The following is a 23,919-nucleotide window of genomic DNA, read 5'->3' on the forward strand; positions in this document are numbered from 1 at the left end:
CTTCAAAATAAAAGCTGTCTCTGAAAGGGGATGTTAATTGCAGGCTTCCAAGACTGATCTCAGACAACATGGGGGGTAACCAGGCAGAAAAAGTCCTGTATTTATTTGCATATTTTATGGATTCATGTTTTTTCATTAAATCATTTGTCCAGTCCCCACATGAATGCACAAGGATGAACTATGAACTTTGAATATATTATGCATTCTAAGCTCAGAAAGGATCATCCAACGATTACATTGATGAAGGTGTGTGTGTGTGTGTGTGTGTGTGTGTGTGTGTGTGTGTGTGTGTGTGTGTGTGTGTGACGTGTGTGTGTGTTCATCGATTCAAACCACGCAGAAAACATGCTTATAGGTTAGCATTATGCAAATGTATCTCCTAACATGTAATCATAATTCATAGTGTGCCTTAATTGAATTAAATAGAAACTGCAAGCCATTACTGTACGTCTATTGATTTGTGCAGAAATGATAGATGGTTTTGCAGTCAGTAACGTCATAATGTTGAACATGTATGTACTGTATGTGAGGATGAGTGAAATAACTAAAAATAAAGAATAGACCAAATTGTGGTGAAGATAAGATGATTAAATTTTTATTTTAACCTACAGTATCTGTCTGTTAGAGAATTCTAATGCAACATTAGTACATCAGGGTAGTCATTCAAACCAAAAGTCTGAGGTGACCCAATTAGAGGTGTACACTGTAGGTCTTCCCCCAGAAAATAATTATGCCATTTTTTGCTGACATCTGCTTGACATTTGACATAAGCCAGCTGTAGTGTACTGTATGCAGCATATTCAATGACTTTGGAGGGATTAACTAAATCAGTTTTTCATGGCTCAGCAACCTGATGGTAAATGGTGCATTTAAATAGCGCCTTTATCCAAGGCTCTTTACATAGATTGTGCATTACATTCATCCATTCACACAGACATTCATACATCGATTGCAGCGGAAGCCATGCAAGGTATCAACCAGCACACAGGGTAAATACTGTATATTTATTTATAGAAACTCATGTCAATTATTTGCTTATTGTGACAATCACTTATTTATTCACTAGCTTCTGCTGCTACTAAAAGGAGCTAAATCTCACCCGCATCGCGGCATCACCCACAGACAACAACACATGCAAATGTGTTGTTGATGTTATGTAGTTGTTTCAGCGTCAGGGGGCATTGACATGACTACATCTGTCTGTGTGTGTGTGTGTGTGTGTGTGTGTGTGTGTGTGTGTGTGTGTGTGTGTGTGTGTGTGTGTGTGTGTGTGCGCGCGTGCGTGTGTGCGTTCTCTTACTACTTCGTGTAACTAGGTAACTACCATTTGGAATGGACTTTACATGAGTATTTAGTTATTTGTTGACTAGGGTCATGTAATTTACTCTGATCGTTCAGTTTCTAAGTAACAAATGGAAATCCTTATGAGCATCTGCTAATTAGTGTAAATTGTAATAATCTTGAAAAGAGACGGTTTTGTACTTTACGTAAAGTAAGGTACGGTAGGTTATACTTTAAGGGCAGATTATGAAACATCCTTACCTGCTGGTAGGTATGGTTTAGGTGGTTTGCCTCCTGTCCCAACGCCCACACCTGAAAACAGCAGTGCTGTGTGTTAGGTTGACTTGTACTTGCGTTCCATGTCCACTGAAAACAGCAGATCTACAAGCCCACAGCGCGGGACTTGTGACACGTTGGTGTGACGTGTTGTGAGCTTGTAGATATACTAATTTTTATGTTGGTGAATGACAACCAAGTAAGTAACCTACTACAGAAAACAAGTACAAGGTGTAGTGATACATATTTGCTAGATTTGCGTTTGTCACCACCATGTGGTCAGCTAATGCATTTCACCTATGAACAAATTTCAAAAGAGCTTCATGATGAGCATGTGTGAAATGACTCCTACCTGGCTGAATTGGCTGTTGCACCCCGACAGCGGTACCAACTAAATGAGTGAATGAAGAACACAAGAAGATTAAGTTAAAAGTATCAGCTGAATGAACACATGTTTCATTCTGAAACATTCATCCGGTTAGTTTCTTGAAATAATGATGTTTTGTCATGAAACTGAAGAGGTAAATGTACACACGTTCAGATTCAGAATTTTACAAACCAGATTATGGAAAAAGACAAAATGAAAAACCTTTCACCTTCATGGTTAAACTATACAAACTTCACAGGACAGTCACAGTCACAGGACATGTCAATTCAATGATTTCACATTGATTTCAATCATCATCATCATTTGGGTTGTTCTGTTTTTGTATGTGACAATATGTACTGTAAATGTCAGTCACATGTTCATTGGATAACGGTCTGCGTCAATGTGCATGTTTTTAAATGTCGCCGATTCTACTACAGATTATTCTAGAACATATCACTCCAGTTTTAGCCACTCTGCACTGGCTGTTTTTAAAATGATTTTACTTGTTTATAAAGCCCTTAATCTTGCACCCTCCTACCTCCATGACTGCCTTAGACAGGCAGCCTCTGTAGACAATTTTAAAACAGAGCTCAAGACCCACTTTGTTACCCTTGCTTTTGGCTGAGTTTGTATCTCCCTGCTGCTAGTTAATGTCTTTAATGTTTTTCATGTTTTTATGTTCATGTAAGTTTTCTTTTGAATGTTATTTTAAGCTATTATTAATTTTTGCTTGGATTTTAATGCCGTTTTATCTCTCCTATTATTGTCATGAAAGGTGCTCTATAAATAAAGTTTATTGTTATTATAATTATTATTACTACTAGTGTACTGTAGTGTGATGAAAAAAGGGAAGACAATAAGTAACACTTACCAGGTTGAACTTGACCTGTTGTACCAACTGGAAAGAAACAAAACAATTGTACAGATGATCACTTAACTTCAGGGGGGGGGGAAGAGGAAGAGAGCGAGAGCGAGAGCGAGAGCGAGAGTGAGAGTGAGAGCGAGAGAGAGAGAGAGAGAGAGAGAGAGAGAAAGATTTCAATTCAATTGTCACAATATGATTCACTTATCCAGATTAACATCTCTCTTACCACCAGAGGGTACTGGAACGCCAGCTCCACCTATAATATAAAGCACATGCAAGTGATCAGTTTGTGTTTCATAATGTAACTGAACTGAACACAAAATGATGTTTTACAGTAAGTTGAATGGGGAGAATTCGTAATCAAATGTACATCTGCTTACCAACACTTGTTCCACCTGTAAAAACAAACAAACACAGATAACAATGTATGGTAAATAGATGCCATACCATGTCCAAAATAATAGTTTTTATGTCTAAAGGAGTCAATATCGAAGAACGTAATAGAGTGTAAAAGCCCGCTAGATGATCTTAGAGGCCACTAAAAGTGGAAGTTTGGTCTAATGCTATTCAGAGATGCTGCAGACAGACAGATAGACAGACGCGCATGTTAAGTTCTACAACTGCAGTAGGCCTACAGTGTCTCTTTTTCTTGACTTTTTATGCCATGTAGTTTTAGTAGTAGTAGTAGCAGTAGTAGTATAAGTAGTATTAGTAGTAGTAGTAGTACTCACCACTAGGCTGAACAACTCCGGCACCAACTGTCAAAGCAACCAGTAATACAATTAATATATAGAATTTGTTGAGTCATGCTAATTAAATGAATGAATCAATTATATGTATAACAGTAGATTTCACTTACCGCCTGGTTTTGCTGATACAACAGGAGTACAACAAGGAAAGTAATAAGAACAATTAGCTAGATTTGTCCCACAGCAGAACATACATGTAAGATACATATTTTGTTACCTTTACAAGTGGTTAAAAACATAAAAGCAATATTATAGATTTATAAATGTGGAAATTCAAATGACAATAACACACTTTGCAACAAAATAACTAAATGTTTTTTTTTACTTGCCTGTATAACACATTGTAGATAAGAGAAAACATTAGACAGACAAAACTACATTCTACTGTATAGGACGGTCATATTCTACAGCAGGGGCATACACGTACTGTATAAAAACTGTACTTGAAATCAAACTTCTATAAAGTTTCTATGCCGCTTTCATTGTAACAATGGATTCAGTGAGATGACATTACAACTTGCAAAAATGATTAGCTCCCCTGCTATAGAAGTTTAAGAAATACTACAGCTACTCAGGGAAAAAGATAGTGAAAGAATTGGACAGTACATTATGAATAATAATTTGTGTGAAGGAATATCACCTTCCAGATCAAACCATCATTATTTGTTGGGTGGAGAGGATTAATCAATTATCAATTATTGTTAATGAATTAATTCATGATGAGCATTAAGCACAGCGAGCAGTTAGTAGAGACATGAAGTAGTGCTCAAGGAAACTATTGTAAAAGTTTAGCATAACATGACATCTGACAGTTGAGGTGTTGCTGACTGCATATCGTACAACTGACATGTATACATAGATGTCCGTAAAGGAATTTGATAATTCATTCCATAGGAATTTGAAGAATGAACGTGCATAATTTGGCAGAATTTCACAACATTTCAAGGAAAATGAATGAATGAAACAAGGTCAGATGTTATGAAATGCTGAAATAAAGGTAAAAAAATAAAATAAATAAAAAGCTAATACTAAAGCTAATATTAAACTAAATTAAATTATAATACAAGAAACCATATATTATTCCTGTGGTCTAGGGGTGTGAATTAAATATAGCAAGAAGCTTGCAAAATCTTGTAAGCACTGAACAGATCTCTCACAGAGCTAGAAACTGGAGAACAAGACTTTCTCTGTAATGTTATAGGCCTATACAAGGCCTATCCCCAGCCATAGGCATAAGGGGAAAATTTGCACACCGGTGTCTTTACATCCAAATTAATTTTTATATTCCACATTAACATTCAGCTCTGAACCTATCACAAATATAACTATTTTTGAATTAACTCTTTTTTTCTCTCCGTGAAATATTGAATAGCTGCCCACACCTATCCCCCCAAAAGTTTTTTTTTTTTTTCAATGGGTCTCTGGTTTCTGGTTCATAGGGAGTGTTCTTATTCATATTTCTTTGATTGGGCAGTCCTAGATAACAGGAATGACATTATGAGAATTCTTAAACCAAGTAGTAGTTAAACCAAATTCCACTTTGTTGCAAACAACAAGCCTTACTGGGCTGTGGGACCTCGGGGGCCTTGCCAGTTGTGGCATTAGGCGAGGGTTCAACTTCTGCCAAAAGACAACAGGTTCCAATTTGATCATACAGTTGCATGAAAAAAACACACAGAGGACAGGAGACTCACACTCACACACACACACACACACACACACACACACACAGACACACGCACAGGTAAAAGCCTTTGCTGCACTTCCAATAGCAGGGGCGGGGCCATGAGGTATAGGCTACAAGCTAAAGGAATTGAATTGCTGGTAGCAGTAGCATTACAGTTAGGTCACTTTTAGGTCACAGGCGCTGTAAAAAAAAGAAAAAGTAAAGGTAATATAGGAATGAGGGCAGAGTGCTGGTGCAATGCACTCAAATGGTCAAACCATGGGTTGGGCTGCAATTGCGAGGGCGGCGCAAATATCAGCAATTTAGGCATGTGTGCAATATGACAACTGTTTTAAAGTACCGGTATTGCACAGTGACAACTAAAGTCTCTGTAATGTTTATTTTGTACTATTACTAAAAAACTATCTCAAATAAAGGAATTTAAGATAATTAAAGCTGTATAACTTGACATATTACTTATTTAAATTTGAAGATATTGACCAAGTGACCTTCAAAGGGGCATGATTCAAAACATAAATAGACCACAGTCAACAACCTTCATCAGAAAATGTGCAGGATATGTTATATAAGTACATGAAACATAGGCTACCCTGCATGTCTCATTCAAAGCAACAATTGTTTTTTCAACGTCACAAAACAGTGTTTCATAACAATATAAATACTTTGTGTAAAAGTATTTTTAAATAACCCCAATGCAATCAGTTATTTGGCAATCTATCATTTAAAAAGTAAGTCAATTGAATGTTTTTGTGTGGTGAAATGGGAAGTCTTGTCCAAAACTACGGTATTTTAACTTCACTGTACCTGGGGCAGGCGTAATTTCAGGATGTAGCTCTGTTCCTATAAAAGAAAAAAAATGTGATGCAACATCTCCAAGATGGTTCACACTTTCTGGTTTTGTCTGAAAATGATTTTGTGAAAAAAAGAAAAAGGGGCGTGTTCTCTCCTCTGCGTCATCAGTGCCCATGTTGGCGAAAGGGCCTTTCTGTGTGGAGTTTGCATGTTTTCCCCATGTCCCCTAGGGTAGGAATTAACCCTTACAAAAAACATGCAGTAATCCTGGTCTCTAAACTACCTCCCCTGGCCAGCCGGGGCGGGGCGCCTGATGGAGGAGAAAGGAACTGGTCGGAATAACGTGTTCCTTCCACGCGCTACGTCCGGCTGGGGAAACTCTCCCATGTCAGGTGAAAAGAAGCAGCTTGGACTCCTCATGCATAGAAGGAAGCATGAGGTCAGGTTGCAACCCCCCCAGGTTGGCAGAGGAAGTGTAGCGCCCAGGATTACATTAGATAATTGACACTGGGTGAAGAAATGGGTTGCAAAATCGTGGGATAAAAATAATAATAAATGAAAATGGTTTTATTTTAGAAAAACATTATTTGCTTGGTATAGCAGACTATACTGTTTTCAGATTTAACTTAATGCACTAACTGCCTTGTTTGTTTGCTCCGAAGCTGCTCTCGCTTTACTCTGATTAACAGACACTGTTTTTTTTCCGGCTGAATATCGGAGCTAATTTGGAGAACATAAAAAAAATCTACCTCACCTCTACATCAATTACGTTTGCACGTTACGTTTGTCTAGTGGGTGACAGGCTGACAGCTAGTGATAGCCTACTACTTCCGGATACGCAAAACACGGCGAAAAACGCAAAAGTGTGGAACCACCTTTATGCTTGGTATACCTATAGCAAAAAGAATATAACTTTAACAGAGTGGAAGACTTCCACCGTTCCTTGTTTCACAAGATGGCTTAATGAGTTTGTATTTGTATCATTGATGCATTAATTTGAGTACATCTGGGGTCCCATCACGGGTCATCTTGACTCTCATGTACTGTATGACTGATCTGCTCTGTATGATTATTAATGTGTCCAGCCTTTGAATTGTGGTACTCATGATACTGTAGGTTAATTCATTAATTAACTATGATGAAGCATGTTTATTAAGGATTATATTCTGGTGTTTGTTTGTTTTCGTGTTGTGCCTTGTGTCTATTGTTGATGTTCTTGTCTGCCATGTCTGATAAAATCAATACAAATTTGTATTAAAAATATATATATTTCCAAATAGTCTAACTTTTACTCTTAGGGGCCGTGTCCACTAAGATGTTTCCTTTCCTGAGTGCAGTTGAATTGCTGTGTGAATACCAGCAGTGTGGCGTAGCGCAGAGCATTTATGTTGCGCCATTTTCTTCTGCTTGAAGCTGCTTGAAAGCTTGAGCTGAAATATTTTCAACTCTGGCGTTTGGAAGCATTTTTAGACAAGCGCTTTGGCGTTTTCAGCTGGGGGGAAAAAAAGCCTCAGTGGACATGGACTTTACATAATAGTGTCATTGAAACCACACACTAAGGTGTACTGTACCTGTTTTTTCAGCGGAGGGCAGCCCTGTGCCCGTTAGTCCTCCACCACCCAGATCGACTGCACCTGGTGTAGCTGCCGGCACAGGCAGTCCTACGCCTGTGATGCCCGCCCCGCCGGGACCAACTGAGGAAACATATTTTACCTTCTTTGAAGGGGACTTAAGTGACTTGTGTTTTGTTAGAAAGAAAATAACAAAGGTTACATTTGCATGGTCTCTAAGTTAAATGAAGAGAAAAGCATAGAAGGCAGCTTACAGGTGTCACTTTGTCATTTTAGGTTACCTCCAATTCCAGTTCCAGTTCCTATTCCAGGGACCACTCCTGCACCTCCTACACCTGGGGCCACTCCTGCAACAAAAGGAACATTTTAATATCAGTTTGTTTTGTGCTTTTTACCCCATTTTCTCCACAATTTTGTCCCCAATTAATTCCTCCCCACACATCTGTGTGTTTAGTGTGCTGTTCTATCCTACAATGCTGTTATATCCTACACCTGCCAGTGAGGAGCCTTCACCGGGAGGAAGTAGAGCCTCCGTCCTACTCCTCCCACCCAACACTTCCTACTGACAGGTGCCACCCCAGCCTGTAGGAGTACATGCAGTTACAAATATTACCCTCACCAATCAATCAGGTTTTACAACAATAGGTAAGAGTGGATGAAAACATTCTGGAGCCAAGTACTACATTTATTTAATAGTAGCAGCATTCACTTAATAGCACCTTATTATATCAAATGGTGATGAAACTTGATGGAATCATTGATGGCTGTTGGCTGTATCTATCAAAGCATTGATAGTTAGTTTTCCTTACCATATTTAGGTGGTTTCACACCCCCTGGATAACCTGCAAAGAAACAAACCCAAAACATTTTATTTTTGGTTTTTTTATTGAAGTTGTGCAATACAGCCTCAGTAGAGAGGCTGTATTGCAGACTAAACAAGATATGTTTAGCAATTAGGCATTTTCACTCTTACTGTGGGATGACCAGATTTTCTGTGCTGGTTCACGTTTTTATGCTCCATCATGCAACGGTATTGCACTCCGATCTACAAGCTCATTGTGAGATTGTGGATCTGCAATTTTCGGTTGAATGTTCACCTCATATAACAGATAATATAGAATCAAGCTACACTGTGCTATGAATCAGGCCAGATTGTAACATCATATCCTAGACAGAGTGGGGAAAAAACATGGACGGCTAGGGCATTCACATAGTTATTTCTCAATGAAAACATCACACATTTTTTATTATTTTCATACTCATCATATGAAATACTATGAAATGAAAAGGTTTAAAGAGTTCATGCACTGCACTGCTCCAAATTTCGAAGCAATGCACAAATCAATGAATATAGGTTCATCACTTTGACCATTGTCTTTCATGATGTAGTAGACAAGGGGGTATAAAGGCACAATTAAGCTATCGCCTCAGCTATAGCACATACACATTGGATGGATCTAATGAACACGATTTCTCTCTCCCATGCTGACCACATGCACATGCATGTAAGTGGAGAAGCTGGACCGTTTTAGGCCTGCAGAGGGGTCTGCTGACCTTTTGACCCTCAAGAATGGTCTCAATTCCTGCACCAGTGGCATACTTGTGTGCACATATGTATACTGGAACCATCCAATTCCAATTACTGGCCTTCATGTTCTTATGTACAAGGAAGTAATAGGAATCTATTGACTTGTTTCCCTACAGACTCAGAGACTCAGTCCCATGGGACACCCTTGTAGCATAAAGACTTGATTCCATTTCGGCCGGATAAAGTGTCATCGCCACAGATCACACCCTGACTTTGGATATGTCAAAGGTGGAATGTTCCACTCAGTCACAAAAGCATTCATTCACAATTCCTGGACCCTCAATTGGAAATATGACATTCACTGTACAATAAATGTAGATTCATTACATTTATACATGTAAATACAGATTGTGTGTTATGTGAAATCTAAAGCCATGAAAAGTGCATGCGTACACCCTTTCCCAAAATGAACTTCAAAGAAATATTGCCTCACGAAAACATGTTGACGACGTCTGGAAATGTCACGAGACATCTCAATGTCTCCATCTTGCAAAGAGAGTGACATACAGAGTAACTGAGCCATGTATTGCACAACGAAGAGAACTATATATTTGGGGAGGCAGACAGAAAAAACTAGGATTAGTGGGGGAGTGGGGAGTCCAGAAGACCAGAGGGAGAGACCAAGGAGCCAGAAGGATGAGATGGGGGTCTTGGCCACATCGCTACACAGACCAGCTCCCGACGCTCTGACCTGAGCGTCCCAGCAACATCGACCAGCTCAGGGGTTATAGCCAGACCAGCAATCGAACCCCTGCCGCTTGCGACGCAACCTCTCTCCCTCAGAAGAGAGACGAACCCCAGTCTGCCTCTCTCAAAGCTCAACAGACCAACGCTCAGGAAAGTGATGCATTATATCAAGTTTCTAAGTTCATGGCAAGGAACATTACCTATCATATAGATATTTCATTATCATTTGATTTGTTTCTTCAATTCTATTTGAACCTGTATTAACCCTTGTTTAAGAATTCGTTTGATTATTGTTCTACTAAGTTTGTCTATTAGCTTAGGTGTGGAAATAAATTGATTCTTTTTTTAAAACAAGTCTATTGTTTGCTCAAGAGTTGAACTTACTGGTTTTTGACACATGCAAAGTAAGAAAGGCTATGTAATGGAAAAGACCTCTTACCTTCAGATTCCATAGATTTATTAAGATAAAATAATAATTGATTATTTTATAATCTTTTAATTGTTTTATTAGTGGTTTAACTTAAAGGCTAAATACAAATCAATCTGGTGCTTATTCCAAAAGCTCATTTCACTGGTGCCCCTTCTTAAATTCAGATTGACTTTGAGTCTTAATTTTTGAACTTATAATTCATATTTTTATAATTATGAATTACACTAATATAAAGTCTACCGGATTAAATGTAACACCATACATACTACAATGATGTATTACCTCCAGCTCCCACTCCTCCTGGCAAGAGACCAGCGACTCCGGCTCCACCTAATACTCCTCCTGCTCCTCCCACCCCCACACCCGTTCCTGCTCCTCCTGCAACTCCTGTGTACAGGAATTCATGTAGTTAATATACTGTAGATATAAATATACCACTGAAGCAAAGCAAAGAAATTACACCAAACACTTTCTTTACATGTGAATTAATATGTCAGATAATATTCATTACCATATTTAGCAGCTTTGGCAGCAGCAGAGTATCCTCCACCTCCTAGTCCTACTCCTCCTGGTACTCCACCTGGAACTCCTCCTGCTCCTCCCAGAGCTCCTTGACCTCCTAGGCCTGCACCTCCTGCTACCTGACCTGCTCCATGCCAGTTGAACAGTGTTGTGGATCAATTCACTGCTTGGGCTGCAACTATCCATTATTTTCTGTTCTAATGATTAGTACTTCCCCACTTGTTTGTAAACCTATTGATTTTAGTCCATAAATAGATCATGCAGTTTAAATCTTTGATTTGCTACTTCCAGAATAGGGACACATTGACAGGCTGTCAATCATAAACGTGGACTCAATTTATTGCGATTAGCGCTGTAGAGACTAGTGTTGACACACTCACACCTTTCGATCTAGCATACAACATTGATGCATGCTAGATGTAAACAAAGGGTAAGTGTCATGGCCGCCCCAATGCATTTCCAATGGAAGTCACATGGTTTGACACAACATTTTTGTTGTACGGCTTTCGGCTGTGTTTCGACTGCCCCCCTCCCCCTCATACAATAAAAATGTTGTGTCAAACCATGTGACTTCCATTGGAAATGAATTGCGAGCTTGCATCAGTAAACAAGACTCATGCATCAGCTATACATCAATATGTTGTGCACGTGCACCAGTGTTGCTTTACTCATACAGTGTAGTGTTTGTTTACTTCTGGTACAGTATTTACCAGTGTTGCTTTACTCATACAGTGTAGTGTTTGTTTACTTCTGGTACCGTATTTACCAGTGTTGCTTTACTCATACAGTGTAGTGTTTGTTTACTTCTGGTACCGTATTTACCAGTGTTGCTTTACTCATACAGTGTATGTGTTTGTTTACCTCTGGTACCGTATTTACCAGTGTTGCTTTACTCATACAGTGTAGTGTTTGTTTACTTCTGGTCCCGTATTTACCAGTGTTGCTTTACTCATACAGTGTAGTGTTTGTTTACTTCTGGTACAGTATTTACCAGTGTTGCTTTACTCATACAGTGTAGTGTTTGTTTACCTCTGGTACCGTATTTACCAGTGTTGCTTTACTCATACAGTGTAGTGTTTGTTTACTTCTGGTACAGTATTTACCAGTGTTGCTTTACTCATACAGTGTATGTGTTTGTTTACCTCTGGTACCGTATTTACCAGTGTTGCTTTACTCATACAGTGTAGTGTTTGTTTACTTCTGGTACCGTATTTACCAGTGTTGCTTTACTCATACAGTGTAGTGTTTGTTTACTTCTGGTACCGTATTTACCAGTGTTGCTTTACTCATACAGTGTATGTGTTTGTTTACTTCTGGTACCGTATTTAGCAGTGTTGCTTTACTCATACAGTGTATGTGTTTGTTTACTTCTGGTACCGTATTTACCAGTGTTGCTTTACTCATACAGTGTAGTGTTTGTTTACCTCTGGTACCGTATTTACCAGTGTTGCTTTACTCATACAGTGTAGTGTTTGTTTACTTCTGGTACCGTATTTACCAGTGTTGCTTTACTCATACAGTGTAGTGTTTGTTTACCTCTGGTACCGTATTTACCAGTGTTGCTTTACTCATACAGTGTAGTGTTTGTTTACCTCTGGTACCGTATTTACCAGTGTTGCTTTACTCATACAGTGTATGTGTTTGTTTACTTCTGGTACCGTATTTACCAGTGTTGCTTTACTCATACAGTGTATGTGTTTGTTTACTTCTGGTACCGTATTTACCAGTGTTGCTTTACTCATACAGTGTATGTGTTTGTTTACTTCTGGTACCGTATTTACCAGTGTTGCTTTACTCATACAGTGTAGTGTTTGTTTACCTCTGGTACCGTATTTACCAGTGTTGCTTTACTCATACAGTGTATGTGTTTGTTTACCTCTGGTACCGTATTTACCAGTGTTGCTTTACTCATACAGTGTAGTGTTTGTTTACCTCTGGTACCGTATTTACCAGTGTTGCTTTACTCATACAGTGTAGTGTTTGTTTACTTCTGGTACAGTATTTACCAGTGTTGCTTTACTCATACAGTGTAGTGTTTGTTTACCTCTGGTACCGTATTTACCAGTGTTGCTTTACTCATACAGTGTATGTGTTTGTTTACTTCTGGTACCGTATTTACCAGTGTTGCTTTACTCATACAGTGTAGTGTTTGTTTACTTCTGGTACCGTATTTACCAGTGTTGCTTTACTCATACAGTGTAGTGTTTGTTTACTTCTGGTACAGTATTTACCAGTGTTGCTTTACTCATACAGTGTATGTGTTTGTTTACTTCTGGTACCGTATTTACCAGTGTTGCTTTACTCATACAGTGTATGTGTTTGTTTACCTCTGGTACAGTCTTTACCAGTGTTGCTTTACTCATACAGTGTAGTGTTTGTTTACCTCTGGTACCGTATTTACCAGTGTTGCTTTACTCATACAGTGTAGTGTTTGTTTACTTCTGGTACCGTATTTACCAGTGTTGCTTTACTCATACAGTGTATGTGTTTGTTTACTTCTGGTACCGTATTTACCAGTGTTGCTTTACTCATACAGTGTAGTGTTTGTTTACTTCTGGTACAGTATTTACCAGTGTTGCTTTACTCATACAGTGTATGTGTTTGTCAGAGCTGCCATGTCTCACCCTTTGAGTGTGACAGTCACGCAATTTAACCCTTTACCACGCACCACGCCACACATGCCATTTCACACGCATTATAATGATAAATAACAATTTTCGCTGCGGCTCCGCCGCGTAATAACGCACGAACGGTAAAATAGCCGGTCTGCATGCAGCGCTGATATATGCAGGAGGGTAAACAGTGGACCAAAAATCAGCAGGGTCCCTGACTGTGTGACGCATGGAAATGAGCCATGCGGAGTTTAACATCGCTTCGAAATATTTTTCATGGAAGACAATATAGCCCCCACAAGTTACAACAAGTGAGTAAGTGACCTGTGACTATCTCTCTTCTTAACTGGTGTGTGGCGTCTCTTGCGTGATATGAGGAAGTGTAACGGTGCCATAGCCCATGCACATTATAGGGACAAAGTCGTGTGTGTGTGTGTGTGTGTGTGTGAAGTGAAGTGAAGGGGAGGGGCCGCATCGCGACTTGTTTCTGTTCATAGAGAGAGAGAGAGCCCACAGATGTGTTTGAACTAAGAAAATGTAAAAATAAGGAATTTTCCCACATTCCAGTTTTCTGACATATTCCCCAATTTCCACTGAGATTATGTGGTGAATGAATGTGGCAGACCCATCTTCTCTTTCTGTCATAGTGACATTGTCCTGCATCAGATCATGTCCAAATCAGGTTCTCCAATCTCCAGTAGCCTCTTCAGTTTTTTGAAGATTTTACCACTCCCTTACGGAGCTATGTGTGTGGCTGGCTGGGTCTGAGCACTATGTGTGTGGCTTGCTGGCTGGCTGGGTCTGAGCACTATGTGTGTGGCTTGCTGGCTGGCTGGGTCTGAGCACTATGTGTGTGGCTTGCTGGCTGGCTGGGTCTGAGCACTATGTGTGTGGCTTGCTGGCTGGCTGGGTCTGAGCACTATGTGTGTGGCGTGCTGGCTGGCTGGGTCTGAGCACTATGTGTGTGGCTGGCTGGCTGGCTGGGTCTGAGTACTATGTGTGTGTCTTGCTGGCTGGGTCTGAGGAGCATAGATAGATAGATAGATAGAGAGATAGATATCTTTTTCATTTCTACTTTAAGCATGAGGAGGCTGTCAGTGCAGTGAGAGCAGCTGGCATGGAGGTGAAGACATCAGTGTTAAGGTTAAATATCAATGTTAAAACGGGCCAAATCAACATTAAAAAAGCCAATTTTTTTCGCCGCCGCCCTTTGGACGGCGTCGAACACATTAAGACACTAGAGTCTCACTCTTGACATTTTCTGAAATATGGCAGCCCTGGTGTTTGTTTACTTCTGGTACCGTATTTACCAGTGTTGCTTTACTCATACAGTGTAGTGTTTGTTTACTTCTGGTACCGTATTTACCAGTGTTGCTTTACTCATACAGTGTATGTGTTTGTTTACTTCTGGTACCGTATTTACCAGTGTTGCTTTACTCATACAGTGTATGTGTTTGTTTACTTCTGGTACCGTATTTACCAGTGTTGCTTTACTCATACAGTGTAGTGTTTGTTTACTTCTGGTACCGTATTTACCAGTGTTGCTTTACTCATACAGTGTATGTGTTTGTTTACTTCTGGTACCGTATTTAGCAGCCTTGGCAGCAGCGTATCCTGCTGCACCTCCCAGTGACCCTTGACCTCCCAGACCTGCTCCTGCTCCTATACGAGGAGGAAGAAGAAGAAGAAGAAGAAGAAACATAACCACATTTGAGAAGTCTAGTTATAGTGCTTGGCTAGGCATACCATATTCTGAATGACCAAAAAGAGGACACATGTGCGTGTGCATGTGCGCATGCACGTCGTGCATGTGTCGTGCGTGCGCGGTTCTGTTTGAATTAAATTAATTTGTCAAAATTTGGCTCCTACATTTGATCAAATATGCTCTATATTAGTTATGTATTTATTTAAAGCAGTGGCTCTCAAAGGTGTGATCCAGGGACCCTCATGGTTCCTTGAGGGGGTTCCAAATGGACCCATTATAGGTCTGTAACTCTGAGAGTGTAACACATGGACCCAAATGGACCCTTACAGGTCTGTAACTCTGAGAGTGTACTAGTACAAATGGAACCAAATGGACCCTTTTATAACTTTTAACTCTGATACTGTACAAATGGAATCAAATGGGACTCTTATGGGTCCATTTGGTTTTACTCTCAGAGTTATGGGGGTCCTTGAAATTAAAAGGTTTAAGAACCTGCCTGTATGCAATGGCTTATCTCTTGTAAAAAGAGAGACCAGCCTATTCTCCAAACCATTATCTTATGCTTTGCTAGGTTGTACAAAATAATATTGGGTCAATTTAATTTGCAGGACTCGCCTCGCGCACAGCTGCCTTGTCTGTGTTGATGGCATGGGCTTGCAGGACAGAACTTGTATTTGTGACAGACACATAGTTCCTTTGCAGACAATACAATCTGCTTCTCATTGGTCAGTCACAAAGCTAAGAAAACAGTAGCCTACTTTTTCTGCATGTCAATGATGATGAGATAGTTCTTTGGCATTTCAAGCTTTCCTCACGGAGAGAACAACAGTCTATCTGCCGAGCAGCCAGCCAGCCTTTATCTGCTCTGCGGTCTGGACCATTGCTGTCAGCGCGCAGTGCATGCAGAGTTATGAATAATACACACTCCGGGGTTCGGGCTGAAAGTCCACCTCTCACAGTGTTTTTTATACAGGCGATACGTGTAAAACCCCGGACATTTGAAGGAATTTATAAAACCCCCCCGGACTGCCCGGACAGCCCCCCAAAAGAGGACTTGTCCGGGCAAAAGAGGACGTATGGTAAGCCTATGCTTGGCGAGGTTAACATTATGTGTGGTGACACAAATCACACTTAGGGACAGGGTAGCTACTATAACAACTATAGAAATAACAACTCTGACTATATGACAACAACATTCAACAATCAACATTATATCTGACACATGTCTTGAATACTTGAATCACATTCTCACCACCAGCGCCCGGAACACCGTAACCGACCCCTGTCTGGCCACCAGCACCGGGTCTGAGACCTGCCAATAACCATGAGAAAACATCACCCTCAATGAAAATACATACAAGCTTATTTTTTGAGCCCCTCCTATATTCAGCTATAGTGTAGATTATTGTCCTAACATAAACATTAAATGCCATTGACAATGAATGGAGACGATCAAAACAACATTCAACAATCAACATTATATCTGACACATGTCTTGAATACTTGAATCACATTCTCACCATATTGAGGCAGAACACCAGCTGAAACAAAAGCCAGTGCAAACATTAGCGTCAAAAACTAATCACATTTGTAGGCTACTGCTAATCATTAAATACGTTATGAAAGTACTACTAGTGTAGTACTCAAGGATGATGCTTACCAGGAAGTCCGCCCGCCCCTCCAGCTCCTGTAGCACAAAACAAACAAAAAGTACTTTGGCTCTATGTGGTCTGCTCGTTTTTCCCTACATCATCTCTTCACCAAACATAGCTGATCTACAAGCACACAACACATCACTGTCAATAAATAGGACATGCAGTTTAAAATTTTGATTCTGTTACCAGAATATTTAGCAGCCTTGGCAGCGGCGTATCCCGCTGCGTATGCGCTTCCCAATGACCCTTGACCTCCTAGACCTGCTCCTGCTCCTACGAGGAGGACATGACAATAATAAAATGTATTAGTGGACATAGTAGATATTTACCAACTATAAAAATAACAACTCTGACTGTATGACAACAGATTAACATCATCAACATTATATCTGACACATTAATCACTTGAATCACATTCTCACCATATTGAGGCAGAACACCACCAGCTGAAACAAAAGCCAGTGCCATAAACATTAGCATCAAAACTCATCTGATTTGTGATTCTAGTCAATAAATATGTTATATAAAAGTAACATATAAAAAAAATATGTGTAGTACTTGAGGACGATGCTTACCAGGAAGTCCACCCGCTCCACCACCAGCCCCCGGAACACCGTAACCGACCCCTGTCTGGCCACCAGCACCGGGTCCGAGACCTGCCAATAACCATGAGAACAATTTACAATTTAGGCATTTAGCAGACGCTCTTGATCCAGAGCGACTTACATTTAAGCAAAAACAAAAGCATGTCATACATCACATATATAAAAAGTAGTTATCATGAATCGTGTATAAACTAAGAACGTAATAGTGGAGTATCTATGTCAACTATACATACTATATTATATATTATACAATATACATTATACATGTGTACAATAAAGTGCTATGACTACATAAAATGCAATTCTAGTGCTGTCTACGTAACGAACTATAAGTCTGTCTAAAATACTATCTAAGTCGACATAAAATGCTTATCTAAGGGGCTAGGCTAGGGCAAGTGCTACGGGCCATGGTGGAGTCTGAAGAGGTGGGTTTTCAGACTACGGCGGAAGATTGGAATTTGGGAGTGAGGCTGCAGTTCTGACTGTGATGGGAAGTGCATTCCATAGTTTTGGAGCCAGAAGGGAGAAGAGCTTGGGACGTGTGGAGCGTTGTCCCGGCGTTTTTAGTGAAGGTACCTCCAGCTTCCCTGGAGGTACCTTCACTAAGAAAAAATTACCCTCAATGAAAATACATACAAGCTTCTTTTTTGAGCCCCTCCTATATTCAGCTATAGTGTAGATTCTTGTCCTAACACAAACATTAAATGCCATTGACAATGAATGGAGAATTTACGTCATTATGTAGACGATCAAATCGGGTATTGTCCTAACACATTGACAATTAATGGACAAGTGAGTGCCCCTCACTTCACACGGGTGTGATTTTTATTTTAATTAATGAATACCGTAATTCATACATGGTTAGCCAGGTTAAAAGTAAATTTGTCAGTGAATATTGAATTTAGCACAAAACCAACCGCATTAAAATATGTTACCTTGTCTGCAATATGCCTTTTGCCTTGGGAGGTATGTACTGTAATAATATCGATACTGCTGGATCTTCTTCAATTCCTGAAGAAGATCCAGCAGGATCGAAACGTTGACTAAGCAATAAAACAAGAGCAGCTGACCAGTGTTGCAGACTTATTATTTTTTACTGTTGATCATTGTTTGTCCAGCACCTTTGTTTTGTAATCCTAAAGGACCATACCAGCAGTCTGGCATGTTTAGACCATTGACTACAGTATGATTCATGGTATGGGCCACATGGCTCGTGATTCGCCGTGAACCGTTGGTTCTCAAAGCTACCAACTTACTTACACCAACGTTGCTTTAGTTTACATACATCAGGCATTGGATTGATTACGTCTGGTACCGTATTTAGCAGCCTTCGCAGCAGCATATCCTCCTGGTCCTCCTTGACCTCCCAGACCTGCTCCTGTTCCCACTAGAAGAAGCAGAAGAAGAAGAAAAAGAAGGAGAAGAAGAAGGAGAAGAAGACTAAACATATTTGGAAGGTACCAGCGCCTGGAAACATAATGTTGTGGCAAATGTTGTTTTCCCCTCTGCTATGATGAGCTTCTGGAGCCTAATTTATAGTCTGTAGTGTGACGCTGTCAAGTGTCTTGCTCAGGGACACCCAGGGCAGAGGACCAGGTGGTGTGAATATATCGCTACACTATACACTACACGGCTGGGAATAATGCCTCGGACACATTGCCGGGGCTTTAACCTGCATGGGACCATCTGTTTCCCAGGCACTGCAGGCAGGCAAACTCTGCACCCGTTCAGCTATGCCCGTTGAATTGTATTGAGAGAATGGCCCCTTGAGATGCAGCATCTCGTTTTAGAGGGGGTCCAAATATATACATAAGTAAAACATTACATACAGTACAAATATACAATTTGTATACATCAACACATAGGTGAAACATGACATACAGTACAAATACACAATACACACACAGACAGCCTCTCTACCCGTTCATTAGCTATGCCAGTCTCTCTACTCATTCAGCTATGGGCTGGCAGCCCTAAATGGAACTGCTACTGTACCTCCTGGTCTTAAGAATCCTCCACCACCTAGCGCTCCACCACCAGCGCCCGGAACACCGTAACCGACCCCTGTCTGGCCACCAGCACCGGGTCTGAGACCTGCCAATAACCATGAGAAAACATCACCCTCAATGAAAATACAAGCAAGCTTCTTTTTTGAGCCCCTCCTATATTCAGCTATAGTGTAGATTCTTGTCCTAACACAAACATTAAATGCCATTGACAATGAATGGAGAATTTACGTCATTATGTAGACTATCAAATCGGGTATTGTCCTAACACAAATTCCCATTGACAATGAATGGACAATGATAAGAGTGCCTCTCACTTCACACGGGAGTGATTTTTATTTTAATGAATGAATACCGTAATTCATACTTATATGCCTAACATGGGGAGGCCATGTTAAAAGTGGGTAAATTTGTCAGTGAATATTGAATTTAACCAATAGGCTATTAACAAGAGCTTGTGACTAAATAATAACTATTGGAACACAGGTTCTTCCTTTTTCCCCATTTCCAGAAAATGGTTTTGGACATAGGCCTACAAGGTTTCCCCCCGACAGCAACACTAATGCTAACTAACTAGCTAGCTGGGCAGACAGTTCAGTTCAGTACAAAGCAGATCTTTAATATGACTTGACTGTTTGTCTGCATACCGTATTTAGCAGCTTTGGCGGCAGCAGCAGCAGCTCCGGCACCTCCCAGGCCTGCTCCTGCACCTCCTGCTCCCAGGCCTGCTCCAAGACCTCCTGCTCCCAGGCCTGCTCCTCCTGCCCCTAGCCCTGCTCCATTCAAGATAAGCATGTAAAGTGTGTGAATCAATTAAAGTGAATACAAAGCCTCTGCCTGAAGGCGATGAGACACGTTTGTGAGTGACGACGACAACCACCGCAGAATGGTCCTGCGATGTCTGAATACACAAATCCAATCTGACCACTTGAAAATGTACTTGCAAATATTAACAGTGAGGAATGACCTAAAGATCGGATTTGAGGAACAAATCAGATTGTCCGGCGGTCTGAACAAAGCCCAGACAGACCATTTCTTTGGCAGTGTGCGGTTGACCTTCTATTTTTGGATGAGTCCCAGCACCTGTGTCAACAATTGACATCACCAGAGTGCAGATAGCAGGTTTGGTTCAGACCAGACATCCTCTTTCACAGCTAATCATTTTCCCCCATTGACATGATCAAGCTTTGTGTTGCTCCTGGCAACACCTTGGAAATATGTTACAACTTGTTAACATTGTTAAAACCAGCACCGTTGCTACAACTAACACTGCTGTGATGAAAAGAGACCAGAGTAATTAAAGCTCTCGATTTACGGTCATTGTTTCGCTCTCGTTTATAAGGATGTGTGTGTGTGTGTGTGCGTGTGTGTGTGTGTGTGTGTGTGTGTGTGTGTGTGTGTGTGTGTGTGTGTGTGTGTGTGTGTGTGTGTGTGTGTGTGTGTGTGTGTATGTGTGTGTGTGTGTGTGTGTGTGTGTGTGTGTGTGTGTGTGTGTGTGCGTGCGTGCGTGCGTGCGTGCGTGCGTGCGTGTGTGTGTGTGTGCGCTCTACTGGCCACTTTAGGTGTTGCAGCATGGACACGTAGTATACATACACACAGCTCCGCATAGGAGTGGCGCTAGCACAGATTTAAAAGATTGTTCATATACATTTTTGACCTTTCCATGTTCGGAATTCCGCCGTTTCCCCCCTCTGCCGGATCTTAACTTATATGTGACCAATGGAGTCCGGGAGCTAGCTAAAGCTAAAGCAGAGGGGAATGTCACAGGTGAACCCAATCACAAGAATATTTCTATGGCATCTTGTCAATCTTTACATAAAAGCAGAGCACAGTGAATGGATGACATGTGACATATGTTCAAAGCTGGGAAATTAAATCAGAATATGAACAAAGAAAACATTCACCATATTTAGCAGCTTTGGCAGCAGCAGAGTATCCTCCACCTCCTACTCCTCCTGCTCCTCCCAGAGCTCCTTGACCTCCTAGGCCTGCACCTCCTGCTACCTGACCTGCTGCCAGATGTGTTACTATTGGTTAACGCATTTAGACTTGGACAGCCTATACCTTTCAATCCGGGAAAGCATCTGTGTCATGTTAGTTGTTACTATAGTATGATGGACAACTGCTTCTTTCCTCTTCAGTGAAGAAAACCAATAGTACAATGAACACATGTAGAAAATTACCTTAAAATATAAGGTCAAAACTGTTTCTGAGTCATTCCACGAAACCAGTACGATATTAAAGACATCTTTAACTATAGCAGAAAAACATATTTTCCCATTGCAGGCATTGCATATATATTTTTTATAAAGAATAATATAACGGGGTTGAAAATAATAGTCAACCCCATTATTAAGGGGTTGTGATTTTTTTCCCTCAAGATGGCCACTATAGACTATAGTATCGATAAAATACACCTGAAAAGGTCAGAGGACCGCAAATCGTACCGATTTCGTGTTATGGCTTCTACCACCATCAAACTGTTGAACAAGGCCTGAGCACTGCCTGCTTTAATGTGTTATCCTGGGTTTAAGTTGTATATTGTGATTTTACTTGTACAGTACAGTAGGCTATATATTTTACCAAAATCAAATTCTACACAAGCTATATGTACACCTGTCAAAAACCTGAGAGGAACAGACAAAGTGGTAGGGACTATATAGCCTGTGTTCTTTTTTTCTCCTTGTACCTCTCCTGCTCTACCCTAGCTCTATCCTTTCTCTTCTCACAAACACTGCAAAGGATGGAGCAAATTTCTTCAAAGAAATACAAATAAAAATAAATCATTACCATATTTAGCAGCTTTGGCAGCAGCAGAGTATCCTCCACCTCCTACTCCTCCTGGTACTCCACCTGGAACTCCTCCTGCTCCTCCCAGAGCTCCTTGACCTCCTAGGCCTGCACCTCGTGCTACCTGACCTGCTCCATGTCAGATGATTATATCAATAAAGACATTCTTTGTAAGGTGGTCGATTATTTATTTGTTTTCGTGACAGACTACACATTTTGGGGATCTGAGGATCTCCATTCAATGATTGTGGGCATGTTTCTCCAACCCTCTGCGTAGGAAAATGGCATTGATGAGCAGAACTCCTCTCACAAAAGTTGAACTATTTTTCGGCTTGAGATGCCAAGAGCGCTCTGCCAAAAAACTCTGCACGTCAAGAGTGCTGAAATGCTGGTCGCTGGGAAGAGGAGCACTCCCAACACGTCTTTACCATAGAAATGCATGGCGTGAAATCACTGGCAGCTCAAAGACTTTCTGGGGATATACTGTAGCCCCTAATAAAGCAATAAGCCACGCAAGGCTGTGGTTTTACAGTGATTCATGAGGGGTGTTGTTAGGCACCACATGGAACAGAGTGCCTAACAGCAACCCTTAGCTCTGATAAAATCACTGTAAACCATAGCCTCACATGGCTTATTGCTTTTATAAAAAGATTTCCATATCAACTTCCAAGGTTTAAAACATTTTACACAGAGCAACAAAAAGAGCAATAATATACTTATTATATTGATAACAAATAATCATTCTTCTGCCAAGCAATCTACTTCATCAGTGACATTTAACAGAATTGTTGCCAAGCCAACACACAGTCACAGAGTGACATAATGTGTGACTTTGAAAGTCATAATCATAATCATAATCAACTAACCATTTTGTTTATATTAATATTATTATAACATATCAATACAGCCTCTGTTTTTATGGCGTGGCTCTGCTGGAGTCTAGTTTTTCTTTGGTAAGCGTTCATGGTGTAAGCATGTTAATGCACTCCCAGATGATAAAGGCTTAGACCTTTTACAGGGGCCAGTTACAAATTGCAGCCACCTGCTCTCTTTACTTGCGCAAGCAGAGCGCGCAAGTAATGTGATCGGCCTGGCCCATTTGTCGTGACAGCCGTTCCGCCATTTCAGGACCCCCCCAGAAAAACATCAAATCTGTGCCCGTATTGCTGGACCAATGATGACGAAATGACCATATTTCTTACGTCATCATTTAGAGCTAGTCATACACATACGTGTATGACTAGCTCTAAATGATGACGAAATGGCGGAACGGCTGTCACGGTTTTTGGACCAAAGTGACCACAGAATACCGCTAATCAACTTACAACTACACACTTTATACAGTATAGAGTATAGAGTATATATGTATACATATATAGTATATGCCTATATACTATATATATACTATATATATTTCTTACGTCATCATTTAGAGCTAGTCATACGTATACTATATACATAATCAATAAAAAATAATTTACCAAATTGTGCCTGATCTGCTGGGACCAGAGTACGTGGTGTGTATGTAAGAAATATGGTCATTTCGTCATCATTGGTCCAGCAATACGGGCACAGATTTGATGTATGACTAGCTCTAAATGATGACGTAAGAAATACGTGTATGACTAGCTCTAAATGATGACGTAAGAAATATGGTCATTTCGTCATCATTGATCCAGCAATACGGACACAGATTTGATGTTTTTCTGCGTAAGCCTCAAATGTGTG

At 40.5% G+C, this 23,919-nt stretch overlaps 1 protein-coding gene across 25 annotated transcripts in view; it reads right to left on the reverse strand.

The window, feature by feature from the left end:
• The window catches only part of elna (elastin a), a 121,266-nt gene that overhangs the window by 17,373 nt on the left and 79,974 nt on the right, over nucleotides 1-23,919 (reverse strand). For 9 of the 25 annotated variants that reach the window (XM_083774042.1, XM_083774024.1, XM_083774026.1 and 6 more), the window contains 23 exons: nucleotides 22,192-22,320; nucleotides 21,306-21,413; nucleotides 20,049-20,177; nucleotides 19,391-19,489; nucleotides 18,711-18,782; nucleotides 17,366-17,446; nucleotides 17,213-17,236; nucleotides 16,977-17,063; nucleotides 16,796-16,822; nucleotides 16,656-16,676; nucleotides 16,388-16,447; nucleotides 15,006-15,092; nucleotides 10,808-10,942; nucleotides 7,873-7,938; nucleotides 7,592-7,714; nucleotides 6,033-6,068; nucleotides 5,093-5,161; nucleotides 3,524-3,550; nucleotides 3,173-3,187; nucleotides 3,019-3,048; nucleotides 2,799-2,825; nucleotides 1,910-1,948; nucleotides 1,543-1,593 (listed from right to left, as the gene is read on the reverse strand). In XM_083774042.1, the coding sequence (XP_083630168.1) occupies nucleotides 1,543-1,593; nucleotides 1,910-1,948; nucleotides 2,799-2,825; nucleotides 3,019-3,048; nucleotides 3,173-3,187; nucleotides 3,524-3,550; nucleotides 5,093-5,161; nucleotides 6,033-6,068; nucleotides 7,592-7,714; nucleotides 7,873-7,938; nucleotides 10,808-10,942; nucleotides 15,006-15,092; nucleotides 16,388-16,447; nucleotides 16,656-16,676; nucleotides 16,796-16,822; nucleotides 16,977-17,063; nucleotides 17,213-17,236; nucleotides 17,366-17,446; nucleotides 18,711-18,782; nucleotides 19,391-19,489; nucleotides 20,049-20,177; nucleotides 21,306-21,413; nucleotides 22,192-22,320 (1,542 nt within the window). Of the gene's footprint in view, nucleotides 1-1,542; nucleotides 1,594-1,909; nucleotides 1,949-2,798; nucleotides 2,826-3,018; nucleotides 3,049-3,172; nucleotides 3,188-3,523; nucleotides 3,551-3,651; nucleotides 3,664-5,092; nucleotides 5,162-6,032; nucleotides 6,069-7,591; nucleotides 7,715-7,872; nucleotides 7,939-10,807; nucleotides 10,943-15,005; nucleotides 15,093-16,387; nucleotides 16,448-16,655; nucleotides 16,677-16,795; nucleotides 16,823-16,976; nucleotides 17,064-17,212; nucleotides 17,237-17,365; nucleotides 17,447-18,710; nucleotides 18,783-19,390; nucleotides 19,490-20,048; nucleotides 20,178-21,305; nucleotides 21,414-22,191; nucleotides 22,321-23,919 lie in introns of all 25 variants that reach the window. The other 16 variants (XM_083774023.1, XM_083774022.1, XM_083774031.1 and 13 more) reach the window with 16 other exon arrangements.

This window comes from Protomyctophum parallelum (genome assembly GCF_964188405.1).
Source record: "Protomyctophum parallelum genome assembly, chromosome: 9".
Lineage (NCBI taxonomy): Eukaryota > Metazoa > Chordata > Actinopteri > Myctophiformes > Myctophidae > Protomyctophum > Protomyctophum parallelum.